Here is a 14518-nt window from a genome sequence, read left to right on the forward strand (position 1 = left end):
CTCGGCTTTGGCATAGCTTCCTAACTAGACTCTAGCCTTGGGGTCTTTGCATATGCTCTCACCTCTGTAAGGGAAGCTCTGTGCCCTCTTCCACTTTATCCTACCTAACTCATTATTAACATTGCCTTCCCTGACTTCCTGAATTGTTTCCTGCTACATACACCCACAAGACCTTATTTCTTCTCCTTTGGTAACATTCAGCACTTTTTAAATTATTTGTCTAAGTAAAGTGAAAGTGCCATAAATCTAAAGATTCTAGTCGCAAGGACAGTGCCTATATATAGTAGATGCTTAATAAATGCTTATAGGATTAATGAGAGTGAGAAACCTGTGGAAAATCAAGTTGAATATATGATGTAGATTTTTTTTTAATTTTTTTTTTAAATTTATTTATGATAGTCACAGAGAGAGAGAGACAGAGACATAGAGACAGAGAGAGAGGCAGAGACATAGGCAGAGGGAGAAGCAGGCTCCATGCACCGGGAGCCCGAAGTGGGATTCGATCCTGGGTCTCCAGGATTGCGCCCTGGGCCAAAGGCAGGCGCTAAACCACTGCGCCACCCAGGGATCCCTATGATGTAGATTTAGATTAGGGGTGACACAGTGTGGCTTGTGGACCAAATCTGGCCAGCTGCTTGTTTTATTGGAACACCATCATGCCCATTTGATTATGTATTATTTATGACTGCTTTCACATTATAGTGGCAGAATTGAGTAGTTGTGACAGACTGTATGATCCACAGAACTTAAAATATTTGTGTGGCCTTTTACCAAAAAAGTTTGCTGACCCCTGATCCAGATTATAGAATATAATTGGCCTAGATTGGTAATGAAGAGTTGTCACAATTTCTTAGGTAAAGAGATAAAGATGTGGTTAAAGTGGCTAGGAAGATCAGTATAGGAGTAGCAGAAAAAATGTATTATAGGTGATAGGGAAATGGAAGCTTTTGCCCTTGTGCCAAAGAAGGTATGAGGTATTTAGACAAGGATGCTTGGTTACAGTGAAAGTTAGGGATGATACTTGGAAGGAAAGACGAAGCTTCTCATTTTATTGGATCTGGGAACTGAAGGACATGAATGAAGTTGTGTTTCTGACCTCATTTTGGAAGCATGAACTATTTGAAGGGCTTGAGTTACAGAGGATTTGAATGGTGTTGAGTTAGAAGGAAAGGTGGACTTCTTAAGTGTTCTCTCAGGGAATGTCTTCTGGGCAGATGGCAATCCAGGTCTGGAGTGCAAGTGAGAATTTCAGGATAGAGAATGTTGTTGAAGCTGTGAAAATCAAATGCCAGAGCATACGTAGCCTTGGCAGGCACTCACAAGGAAAGAGGAAAAAGAAGAGGAATCAAGAAAGAATGTTCCAGTAAAGGCACATAGAGGTAGGAGGGGAAGTAGGACAGAATGACCTCACATAGGAGACAAAGGAGAGGCTTCAGGACAATGTCAGTACTAGGGTTATACCATTATTAAATTAAGATCAAGAGAGAAGATGACTGAGTATAAGACCATTGAATATGCCAGTAGTTGTTGATTAGAAACTTTTCAGAGGGATGAATCATCAATGAAATGGAGGTGGAAGCTACGTTATAGAGCCTTGTTAAAGAAATGGGTGTTTAGAAGAACAAACTTACACTCATAGTGTTTGGTTACAAGATGAAAGAGAATGGTTTAATATCTGTAAAAAGCTTTTTGGTTTTGTATTTTATTTGAAGATGGAGAAGTCAGAAACATGTTGGAAAGCAAAAGGAAAAGGACCCTTAAAAAGGAGTGAGTGAATATGCCAGCAAGGGAGAGGGGTACTATTAAGCAATGGTGGAGGGGGTGGGATTTAGAATATATGTAAGTAAAGTGATCTTTAGTAAGGACTTGAGCTAATCTTAAGAGAATAGGTAATGTTGGCATTTTGTTTGTTTGTGAAACACTTTCAGTATGTGCTAGGGAACAGTTTGGTGTCCATTTTCATTTTCAAATGAGGAAACAGAGAATGAATAAGTGATTGGCCGTTGGTCATGCAGCTGTAGTAGTGGAACTTAAATGCATGCCTCTAGATCACATGTTCCTTCTACTAGCATATAATTTCTTTCAGGGGAAGTGACTTAGTGAAGCAAAGATCAGAGTACATGAAGGGCCCACGGTAGGAGGGCTCAGTTGTTTGTTCATGTATCTGGTGAGGTCAACACTATAAGTGATGGGAGTAGAAGACAAAGGAATTGGGGCTTAAAAGGAAAGGAAGCTATCTAGAACATTATTCAGAAGGGTCAGGTGTACATTGTGCCATGTTTCTTCTGCCGTGCTCTGTCACCTTGGAGCAGAAGCAGGGAAAGCAAATTACAAGGGTGGTTAGAGGGGGTATATGTACACAGATGTAAATAAAATTGACTTTCTCAAGTGTCCATCTCATTCTTTTGGGACATTTGGGCTATTTGAGCTGTAACAGTATACTTCAGAAAAGTTTAGTCTTGTCACTACAGCTCTTTTTTTTTTTTTTTTTTAATGGACTTTATGACTTTATCATACCATGTGGTCAGTCTCATTTTATGCTTTAACTCTAGCTGAGTATAGTCACTGATGGGATGGAGTTAGTTTGTTCTGAATTATAGTAGAGTGAACACACATTATAGGACTGACAACTATACTACTGAGCAGATATGCCTTGTATTTTGATATAAATCATGGTGTGGATGATTTTTTCTTTTGTGTAATAGTTTCTTTAATTGCCAATATTTTGGGCTTCTCCATACTCTGAATGGAACTCATTTTCTAGGTGGAGTAGAATTAGTGTCTACAAAAGTCCCTTAAAACATAGCTGGTATTTAGATTGTTTTTATTTCACCATCAGGTTAAGAGAGATGAGTCTGGAGCAATACACGTTACTAAGCAAAAGCACCTTCATCTCTACTATGATCTCATCAACTTTACTGTGAGTATTATTCAGATTAAGTTGCCCCATTTATCTCATGTAGTTGTTTTGAGACCCTGGTATGCTAGCACTACCAGGATTTCTGCCATGAGCCATGACTTTTGGGATTATGTAAAATTTGTGTAGAAGTCAAGTTCTGCTTATATTGAATGGAGTCTGAGTTTGGTGTAATGCCACACACATGACTTTTTTTTTTTTTTTTTTTTGGAAAGAGGGAGAGAGGGGAGGGAGAAGCAGAGGGAGAGAGAGAATTTTGAGCAGGTGCCATGCCCAGCACAGAGCCCAGCACAGGGCTCTGACTCAACTCTGAGATCAGGACCTGAGCCGAAATCAAGACGTTTAACCCACTGAACCACCAGGTGCCCTGATGCCACCTTACTTTTAATTGCCTTTCAGCCTTATGTCCTGCTGAATAGTGGCAGGGTCAGAAAAAGTTTTCTTTGATGTCCTGATTACTTCAAAGGGGACTTCAGAAGAATTTGAGTGGGTTTCTTTGAGGATCGTTGTCTGGCTTTCTTTGGAAACATGTTTCATACTTCTGAGATTGTCCTAATTGGTTCAAGGGTTTATGTAATCTATTCTTTTGTCGTGTTTAAAAACTTCACAGTGGGGCACCTTGGTGGCTCAGCAGTTAAGCATCTGTTTTTGGCTCAGGGCGTGATCGTGGAGTTACAGGATCAAGTCCCACTTCTGGCTCCCTGCATGGAGCCTGCTTCTCCCTCTGCTTATGTTTCTGCCTCTCTCTGTGTGTCTCATGAATAAATAAAATCTTAAAAAAAATTTCACAATTTTCTCTCCATCATACATCTCAGTCTTGAGCAACTTTTTGGTTTTTTAAAAAAAAAGTATTTTTGTATCAAATTTTATTTTTTCTTTTTCAGATAGTATGTCAACTTTGCAAATAGTGTAATTATAATATTTCTGGGTTTGTTTCATTAATGCTTTCGGCATATCAATATCCAGTGAAACATTCTGTATATGCATGAAAATAGGCAACCCTGAATAAGAGACGCGGCCTCATTTTCCTAATAAAATGGCAAAAAAAAAAAAAAAAAAAAAAAAGTTTTTCCCCTAACTTAACAATGTGTGACTTTTTAGGATATAGAGGAAATGGGTCTTTTCTTTATAATATACAATTTATTAATTTAGTTGCACATTGCCTTTTAATCTTACCTCTAGACTATTGATTTAGAAATATTTTTTCTATACACATTTCATGAAATAATCTTGTTCAAACTCTTGTGTGAATGTAAGACATCAGTGTCTTTGTCATCACCAGAACCTCTATTGAATTATCTAACACAGCTTCCTAGAATTCATCATGATGTTTGAGATACGTCACTTTTAAAATATGCATATTATTCTGTCCCTGGAAAATTTTCCCTCAACCACAAGTAGCCATTCTCCCTACAGTAGGGCAGTAGGTATTTTCATTTGTCCTGTGGCTTATCCGTGATGTGACACTAACTGCATTGCTTTATAAATTACCATTAAAAGACTCCTTTACAACAATGTCAGCAGTTGCAGTTGTGAGGGTCTAATCTTAGGAATAATTACTAATACTCTTTGTCATTGTCTCTTTTTTAATGAGGTGACCTTTGAAAGCATCTAAAACTAGTACTAGCGGCAGCCTGGGTGGCTCAGCGGTTTAGCACCACCTTCAGCCCAGGGCGTGATCCTGGAGACCCGGGATCGAATCCTGTGTCAGGCTCCCTGCATGGGGCCTGCTTCTTCCTCTGCCTGTGTCTCTGCCTCTCTCTCTCTCTGTCTCTCATGAATAAATAAATGAAATCTTTAAAAGACAAAAATAAAACTAGTACTGGCAAAAGTTGTATAAGGCTGATAACGTGTCTTTGTTTTTTAAAATAATGGGGAGAGCACCTTGTAAGAGTTCTTTGTAAATGATTTGAGTATCAAACTGTTTTTCTTCTTTTAAAGATTTTATTTATTTATTCATGAGAGACACAGAGGGAGAGAGAGAGAGAGAAAGGCAGGGACATAAGTAGAAGGAGAAGCAGGCTTCCCTGTGGGAAGCCTGATGGAGGACTCGATCCTAGGACTCCAGGATCACAATTTGAGCCAAAGGCAGGTGCTCAACCACTGAGCCACCCAGGTACCTCTCTCTATTTTCTGAGAGAGAATTTTTTTGGGGAAAAATTAAACAGAACAAAATCCTTCCCTTATAGTAACCACAATACATTGATAGAGTGTATTTTCAGTTTATGTCAAAATTGATCCATTTTAACTTGGTTGTTTTTGATAAGATATTATGCAAATAATCTGTGATAACATGGAATAGGTTATATAAATAAAACAACGTGAACACCAGAGAGTGAAAGTGCAGGAGAAACACTTTACTCTTGCTAATTTAAAATTCTAATTTAGTAGATTTTATTTTATTTATTTATTTAAAGATTTTATTTATTTATTCATGAGAGATACAGAGAGAGAGAGAGGCAGGGACATAGGCAGAGGGAGAAGCCAGCCCCATGCAGGGAGCCTGATGCGGGACTCGATCCTGGGTCTCCAGGATCATGCCCTAGGCTGAAGTCGGTGCTAAACTGCTGAGCCACCTGGGCTGCCCTCAGAAGATTTTTAATATTAAGTTATTACCTCTAAAATTATAACAGAACTTATTAAAATTCAGAATATAGAGAAATAGAAAAGTAAGGAATTCTCCCACAATTGGTAGGGAAGTATTAAAGAAAATATTTATTTTAGATAGCTGCTGCTGCCTTTTTTTTTTTTTTTTTAAAGATTTTGTTTGAGAGAGGGAGAGCAAGAGAGATTACAGAGGGACAGGGAAAAGCAGACTTGCTGCGGAGCAGAGAGCCTGATGTGGAGCTTGATCCTAGGACCCTGAGATCATGACCTGAGCTGAAGGCAGACGCTTAACTGATTGAGCCACCCAGGAGCCCCTATTTTAGATAGCTTCTGTTTTAAAATATGTATTATGTAAATTCTAGCAATCATTTGACCACTTAGGTTTATGAGATTTATTTGTCCTTTTATTTAATTAATGTCAAAAACATGAGAAATGCATAGTTTGTCATTTTGCTTAAGTCATTTGTGCCAGTGTACCACTTAAAGAATCTTACTAAAACTAATATATGCTCTAATGTATCTGTTAAAACTCTTAGTTACCTTGTTTATTTTTATTTATTTATTTTTTGTTTTATTAATTTATATTTAGAGAGGGAGGGGGGCAGAGATAGAGAATTTTAAGCAGGCTTCATTGCCCTCCCCTGCAGAGCCCACAGAGCTTGATCTCACAACCTTGAGATCATGACCTGAGCCGAAACCAAGAGTCAAACGCTTAACCAACTCAGCCACCCAGGTGCCCTTCTTAGTTACCTTTTTAAAATACTATGAGTCATTTTAACACTGCCAGAACTCAGTACTGTGTTGTGCACTATTACCCACTACTGTCTAGCCACTGCAGTCACTGAGTAGTTCTTACTGAGGTTTTGTTGTCATCAAGTTATTAAAAGAATAAAGTAGTCCTCAGTTTAATTTAACTGAGTGGCCAGGCTTTCTTTTTGTCCTGAAAGATGGTGTGGGATGGGCCTCACTTTTGTTTTGTGGTGTGCTTGATTTGCAGTGGATAAACTCACGCACAGTTGTGCTCTTGGACAGTGTGGAGAAGTTGCATGTGATTGATCGGCAGACTCAAGAGGAATTGGAAACAGTGGAGATCTCAGAGGTTCAGTTGGTCTATAATAGCAGCCATTTCAAATCCCTAGCCACCGGAGGAAATGTTAGCCAGGCACTGGTAAGAGTAATCCATTATCTTAGAATTGCTTTGATAAACTTGGGTTTTTGTTGTTTGTTTTAGGAATTGGAACTCTGAAGAGTTAGTTATCTTTATGTCCAGATTGAAGTGGATATGCATATGTTTTTAAGTATTCAGGAATGTTAAACAGTAATTCCTGTTACCTTCTATTCAGAAATGTGACTAATTTAATACCATAGAATTTTAACTTTTATATTAAAATAATGAAATGAAATTGAAAATTTATGAGAAATGATGAAAGCAGAATATTTTAGAAAGTTTATTATGGTGGCAATAAGCCTGATAGATTTAAGGGATGAATGACTAGAGACAGGTAGCCTGACTTTGGGTGACTGGTAAAGTTTCGAGCAGGTGTGGTGGCTGTGGGTATTAAAAGGTAAAGATGGTTTGAGAGAAAGAAAGAAAGATTCTTTAGGAATAGGGAATAGATGAAATGTAGGACTTTGGAGAGATGGAAGACACAAGTATGGCCTTAGCTTCATTTTACTGTATTTCAGGCAACCATAGTGATGGCCTTTAGCAATTTACACAGATAATTTACAGTTAAATTTCTTCGAATTCTTTTTTTTTTTTTTTTTTAAGATTTTTATTATTTATTCATGAGAGAGACACAGAGAGAGAGGCAGAAACACAGGCAGAGGGAGAAGCAGGCCCCAGGCAGGGAGTCCAATGTGGGACTCCATCCTGGGACTCCAGGATCACGCCCTGAGCCGAAGGCAGGCACTAAACCACTGAGCCACCCAGGCATCCCAAATTTCTTCAAATTCTGATCACATGTTTCCTAAACAGTAATCTGTAAGCAGGAAATTTAGAGGCTTTCCTGAGCAATTTGGAAGAAAAAATAGTAATGATGTTCATATTTAATGAGCATCTACTCTATGATATGCAGCTATTACTCAAATCTCCATGAGATATTAGAACTTCAGAGTTTAAAAAATATATGAAAGGGTCTTCCAGCCTCAGAATTTAGGAACCAAGACAATCCAGAATAAGAAATGGTAATGCAATAAAATTCACTAAAGACTAATTACTATTTCATACTTAGGTATTTTCTTTTGTCTGAATGGTTATCAGAAAGTCTATCAGAAATAGACTTTGAACTTGCAGTTTTGGCCAAGATGGAATAATAGACACTGGACTTACTCTCCTGTGTAGAAGATAAAAAAAACAAAAACAAAAAAAACAAAAAAAACCTTTTTAGAATCCTGGACATCAGGTCTTGAAGGACAGCAATCCATGACAAAATGGGAAACAAGTGATATGAGCCCTATGATTATCCTAGTTTCTAGCCTAGAGAGAGTTTCCAGGCTGTAGCTTAGGGATAAGGAACCCAGTTGGAGCCTGAAGGACTTCATGAGCTGAGACTGTGGGAAGACTAAGGTGGGTTGAGTTGCAGCACTGGGTACTGGAGAGGAGAGCACTACCTATGGTTACCCTTGTGTATTCAGCCGACTACTGATTGGCAGATGCATATCAGGGAACTACCCAAGGCCAGGGAAATAATTTTTTGATAGGTTTAGGAGGAACTATTATCCATTGCTTACAGTGGCTTGTTTATACAGCCACAATGGAAAACTTCATAATTTATAGGGCATTGGGTAGAATACCCAGGGACATCTTGCCTCTGTAGAGGGGAATAATTAGGACCAGAATAAACATTGTTCTCGTCCCTACTACAAATCTTAAAAATAAGACCAGAAAGAATCAAATTGTTTCCAAGTAACTTAACTATATCACAAAACAAAGCAGAAGGATATTAATAATAAAGAAATTTCCAGAACCCAACAAAATAAAATTCACAGTGTTTGCTATTAGATTACTAGGCATGTAAAAAGAAAAACACAATTTATAGTGAGAAGAAAGTTCAATCAAAAATGACTTAGACCTGGAACAGAAGTTAGAATTAGCAGACAAGGACAAAACAACTATAGTCTGCAGGTCCAAAGAGTTAAGTATTGTGGCACAGAAGATGCTAAAGAAGATGCAGATCTAACTTCTGGAGTTAAAAAACTACAGTGCTTAAGATGAAAAACACCCTGGATGGAAAAATGAAATGTCCAAGAGTAGACATGACAGGGAAAAACATTAGTGACCTTGAAGATGCAGTAATATTATCTATCCAAAATGAAACACAGAAAAAGTAATTTAAAAAAATTTATGACCCGTGAGACAGCATTGAGTAGCCTAATATATGAATAGTTGGAATCACTGAGGGAGAGAGAGAAAAAAAAAAAGGAAAAATAGCAGTCAAAAACTATCCAAAACTATAAACACAAATTTTTAAGAAGCTCAGTGACCCTAAGCACAAGTAAAATAAAACCATATATAGATGATCAAAATGAGTGGTAAAGAGAAAAATATTAAAGCAGCCAGAGAGAAAAGATACTAAATGCAAAGGAGCAACAATGAGAGCAGATTTCTCATCAGAAACAACTGGAGCAATCTACAAGGATACACACAATAGCCAGGATGTTCAACATTGTTCATCATTAGGGAAATGCAACTCAAAGCCTCAATGAGATGTCACTTCACACCCACCAGGCTGGCTGTAACTAAAAAGGCAGACAGTCTCAGGTGTTAGTGAAAATGTGGAAAAACTGGGACTGTTACACACTGTTGGTGGAAAATGGTACAGCTGCTGTGGAAAACATTTTGGCAGTTCCTCAAAATGTTCAGCATATTCGTAAGGATTCATTTGAGCAGATCTACTCTTAGGTATATACCCAAGAGAAGTGAAAACGTATGCCCACACAAACACTTGTTCACAAAGGTTCATAGCAACATTATTCATAATAGCTAAAAAAAATGGAGGCAATTCAAATATCCACCACTTGGTAAATGGATAAACAAAAAGTGACTTAGCCACGTAATAGAATACTATTCTGCAACGAAAAGTTGAGCTACTGACACATGCTACAACATGGATGATCTTCTCAAAAATACTGTATTAAATGTTAGAAGCCATATGGAAAGATTGTTTGATTTTATGAGATGTCCGGAAAAGCCAAGTTGATGGAGATAGACATAGATTAGTGGTTACTTGAGACTGGGACTAGGGATGAAGGTTGACTGGAAATGAGTACAAGGGCTCTTTGTGGAGTGATGGAAATATTCTAAAATTGGATTTTGGTGATGGTTAAAATTATCAAAAATTAATTAATTATTAATTTAAAATATTAATTATTAATTAAAATAATTTTAAGTTATTAAAAATTATTGTACATTTAATGAGTGAATTTTATGGTATATAAGTTATACTGCAGTACTGTTATTTAACAAGAGCAATTGTTTAAAACAAAAATAATATAATGCTTGATAATGTAGTAGTAGTATGTATGATGAAAAAGGATATAGCAGCAGGCAGTGGGGCATAGAAGTATATCATTGTAAGGATTGACATTATACCTCAAATAGTATAATAATATTTAAGTGTAGAAGAAGATAAGTTAAAGTTACATACTGTAAACACTAGAGCAGTCACGGAAAAAGAAGTGGTGTAACTAAAGTTAATAGTAGTGACAAAATGGGATATTAAAAATATCAAATTCAATGAAGCATAAAAAAGGAACAGACAAGTAGAAAAAACAGTTAATAAGATATAAATCTAAACTCAACCATATCAGTAATTACAGGAAGTGGAAATAGTCTGAACATTTCAATTATAAGGCAGAGGTTGTCAGATTGGATAAAGAAAAGCAAGAACTGACTCTGTGCTATCTACAAAACACAGTAAGCACAAAGATACATATAAATTAAAAGTAAGATGATGGAAAAAGACATACCATGCAAACTCTAATCATAATCACTAGGTTTCAGAGGAGGAAATATTGTCAGAGATAAGGAGAAATTTCAAATTGATAAAAAGGGGTTACAAAAAGACACAGCAGCCTTAAAGATTTAAGTACCTAGGATCAGACCTCCAATATACACGAAACAAACACTGATGGAACTGAAAGGAAAAAACAACAAATCCATAATTACACAAACTCCCTCTCAGTTGTTATTAGAATTCGTAGGCAGAAGATCATTAAGGGTATAGAAGACTTAAACACTATTGACCAACTGACCTAAGTGGCATTTATAGAATATTGCTCCAAACAAAAGCAAATTACAAACTTCTGTCAAGAGCACTTGAAACATGCACCAGTATAGGTTATATGCTAGATTGTAGAACAAGCTTACATAAGTTCTTAAAGAAATCCTCAGGATAAATCTGGAAAACACCAAATACTTGGAAATTAAACTGTTGTTTTTATAAATAACGCATGAGTCAAGAAATCTCAGGAAATTGGAATATATTTTAAACTGAATGAAAATGAAAATACAACATATTGAAATCTGTGATTGACAATTATATCAGTTTTTAAAGGGTAACCGATAGCATTAAATACTTAGAAAAGAAGAAAGATTTCAAATCAATGCCCTTAGCTTCTGTCTTAAGGAAATAGAAAATTAACCTAAAGTAGATTGAAGGAAAAATAAAAAGGTGAACACAAATCAATTAAATAGAAAATGGACCAACAGTAGAGAAAATCAAAGAAATCAAAAGATGGTTCTTTAAAAGAGAAATAAGGGATCCCTGGGTGGCGCAGCGGTTTGGCGCCTGCCTTTGACCCAGGGCGCGATCCTGGAGACCCGGGATCGAATCCCACATCGGGCTCCCGGTGCATGGAGCCTGCTTCTCCCTCTGCCTATGTCTCTGCCTCTCTCTCTCTGACTATCATAAATAAATAAAAATTAAAAAAAAATAAAAGAAATAAAATTGGTAAACCTCTAGTGAGATTAATTAATACAAAGAGGAAGACACAATTACCAGTATCAGGAATGGAAGAGGTGTCTTCACTGGAGAGTCTATAGATATTAAAAAGATATGTGTATAACTTTATGCCAATAGATTCAACAACTTTAGATGAAATGGAAAAATTCCTTGGAATGCACAAATTATTAAAGCTGACTCAACAAGTGATAGAAAATCTAAGTCACTGTGCATCAGTTAAAGAGATTGATTTTTCTAGAGAGAAGTTCCAACCCCAATAGCTATACTAGTGAGTTCCGTTATGTTTAAGGGGGAAAAAAAGACCAATTGTACACAAAAATCTTTTTAAAAAGGGAGAAAAAGGAAGCACATAACTTTTTATAAGACTGGATTAACTCCAATGATAAAATCAAAGATTGTTAAAGATTAAATTGTTAAATTTAAAGATTGTTAAAGAATCTATGTTAAAGATTTTTTTAAAAAATTTATTTATTCATGAGAGACAGAGAGAGAGGCACAGGCAGAGGGAGAAGCAGGCTCCACCCAGGGAGCCCGATGTGGGACTCGACCCCAGGATCTCGTCCTGGGCCAAAGGCAGGCACCAAGCTGCGGTGCCACCCAGAGATCCCCCAAAGATACTATATTAAAGAACACTACAGACTAATGTTCTCATAAGCATGAAAGTAAAAATACTTAAAATATTAGCCAATAGAAGCCAGCAATATATAAAAAAGTAATAAATTATGATCAGATGGTGTTTTATCCAAGGCATGCAAGGCTGGTTTAGCATTCAAAAATCAGTGTAATTTACCATATTAGTTGATTATAAAAGAAAAACTGTGATATCATCTCAAAAGACATAGAAAAAGCATTTGATAAAGTTCAATATCCATTCCTGAGAAAACTAGGAATAGAGGGAACTTTTTCAACCTTAAAATCCAGGGCATCGATAAGAATCTTATAGTTAACACCATACTTAAAGTTATATTGCCAAAAAACAAACCCATTTCAAAACAAAAGACCCTGGTTCTGATCAAGCATCTTCTAAAGAAAATATGGAAGACAGAGGAACATGTTAAAAGATTCCATGTGGATGCAATTAGCAAAATCTATGTAGTGGGAAACTATGGAATAAGTGTTCCAGTTTCTTCAACAGTAAATTTTAAGGAAAATAAAGGATTGAAATGCAGGCAAAACCTATAAATTTAAAAGAGAATTAAGACACCTATCAGCCAGCTCTGATATGTGGTCCTTGGTTGAATCTTGATTTAGACATGTGAAATGTAGAAAAAGCAAAACCAAAACAACAAAAACCTTAACAACATTTGACATTTATGAGACCATTTGAAATCTAAACGCTGGATTTTCATATTGAGGATTTTTATTTTATTTTTATTTCATGCTGTTAATTTTTAAAAGTATACTAATAAAGTGGTTATGTTAAAAAGGACTAATTTATTATGTATATAGTGAATTTTTATTAATGAAATATTCAAAATCTGAGAGTCATCTCAAAATTACACTGTATATAGGGGAATCTGTGGGAATATGGGTGAGATAAGATTGGTGATGATCTCATAATTCATAAGACTGATTAACAGATGCAGAGGGTTCATTGCAGTATTCTCTACCTTTGTATATGTTTTTAAATTTCATAGTGAAAAATTTAAAATTATCATGGTTATCAGCTATTGACCATTTACGTATTTTGGGACATTTATAAATGTTAACATATTTAAGTTTCATGGAAACTGATGATTTTTCAAAGATGAGAAAACTGAATGTCAGAAGTTTGAAACTTCTCTAGGGTCGGGTCATACCTTAAGTAACAGACAAAATTCACAGTCCAGATTTATCACACAATAGTTTCATTTCTCTTTTGCTGGGCTAGGCTGAATCCCATATATTATGTTGCTTTGTCTTCCTGTTTCTCCTTGTGTTTTAGGTTGATGTTTATTTCAGATAAGTTAGAGGTACCATTTCCAAACAGCCCTGTTCTTTCCCAGAGGCAGTGAGTATCTGTCTTCCAATAATGGGCAGGTCTCAACAGTTTCCCTTTAGATTTAGAAAGTTGGTGTATTCCTCCCATGTCTGCAATATTCTGAAAAATAAAAAGAGCATATGTAAGCAGAGAATTAACTTTTTGCACTTTGTCTTTTCTGCCACTTTCACTGACAGACTGACACTTGACTGACATTTTTCCCCCCACTAATTTATGGGATAAAACTATGTTGACTTAAATTCTGTGTACTTGACATTGTTTAAAACTTAATGAGCCTTTTAATTGGAACAAGACAATTACCATATGATTTCACTCATATGTGGAATATAAGAAATAGTGAAAGGGACCATAACTGAGTGGGGAAAAACTAGAGAGGAAGACAAACTGAGAGACTCCTGACTCTGGGAAACAAAGCATTGCAGAAGGGAGGAGTGGGAGGGGTGGATAGGGTGATGGGTGACAGGCATTAAGGAGGGCATGTGATGTGATGAGCAGTGCCTGTTATATGTTGGCAAATTGAATATACACTACAAAAAAAAAACTTAATGAGACTTCTAATACATGTAATTTTTTCTTTTTTTATAGGCTTTGGTTGGAGAGAAGGCTTGTTATCAATCCATCAGTAGCTATGGTGGTCAGATCTTTTATTTGGGGACAAAAGTAAGCTCTTTTACTCTGTGACTTGGCATTTGTTTGTGTCAGGGTAGTTGCGGCTGAAGTTTCTGGTAAAGAGAGCTGTGCATTATAAAGTGAATATTGATCAGCAATAATCTAGGACTTTTTTTTTTTTTTTTTTAGGGGATTTTTTTTTTCCTTTTTAAGTAAGCTCTGCACCCAATGTTGGGCTTGAACTCACAACCCATATAGTTGTTGTGATTTTTTTTTAAAATTTTTATTTATTTATGATAGTCACAGAGAGAGAGAGAGAGAGAGAGGCAGAGACACAGGCAGAGGGAGAAGCAGGCTCCATGCACCGGGAGCCCGATGTGGGATTCGATCCCGGGTCTCCAGGATCACACCCTGGGCCAAAGGCAGGCGCCAAACCAC

General features: G+C 36.6%; 1 protein-coding gene across 6 annotated transcripts in view; it reads left to right on the forward strand.

Annotated features, from left to right (window-relative positions):
- VPS8 (VPS8 subunit of CORVET complex) overlaps positions 1–14518 on the forward strand; it is a 257836-nt gene that overhangs the window by 45427 nt on the left and 197891 nt on the right. For all 6 annotated transcript variants that reach the window (XM_038583601.1, XM_038583603.1, XM_038583602.1 and 3 more), the window contains 3 exons: positions 2840–2920; positions 6522–6692; positions 14057–14131. In XM_038583601.1, coding sequence (XP_038439529.1) covers positions 2840–2920; positions 6522–6692; positions 14057–14131 — 327 coding nt within the window. The remainder of the gene's footprint in view (positions 1–2839; positions 2921–6521; positions 6693–14056; positions 14132–14518) is intronic.

This window comes from Canis lupus, chromosome 34 (genome assembly GCF_011100685.1).
Source record: "Canis lupus familiaris isolate Mischka breed German Shepherd chromosome 34, alternate assembly UU_Cfam_GSD_1.0, whole genome shotgun sequence".
In the NCBI taxonomy this organism is placed as follows: Eukaryota; Metazoa; Chordata; class Mammalia; order Carnivora; family Canidae; genus Canis; species Canis lupus.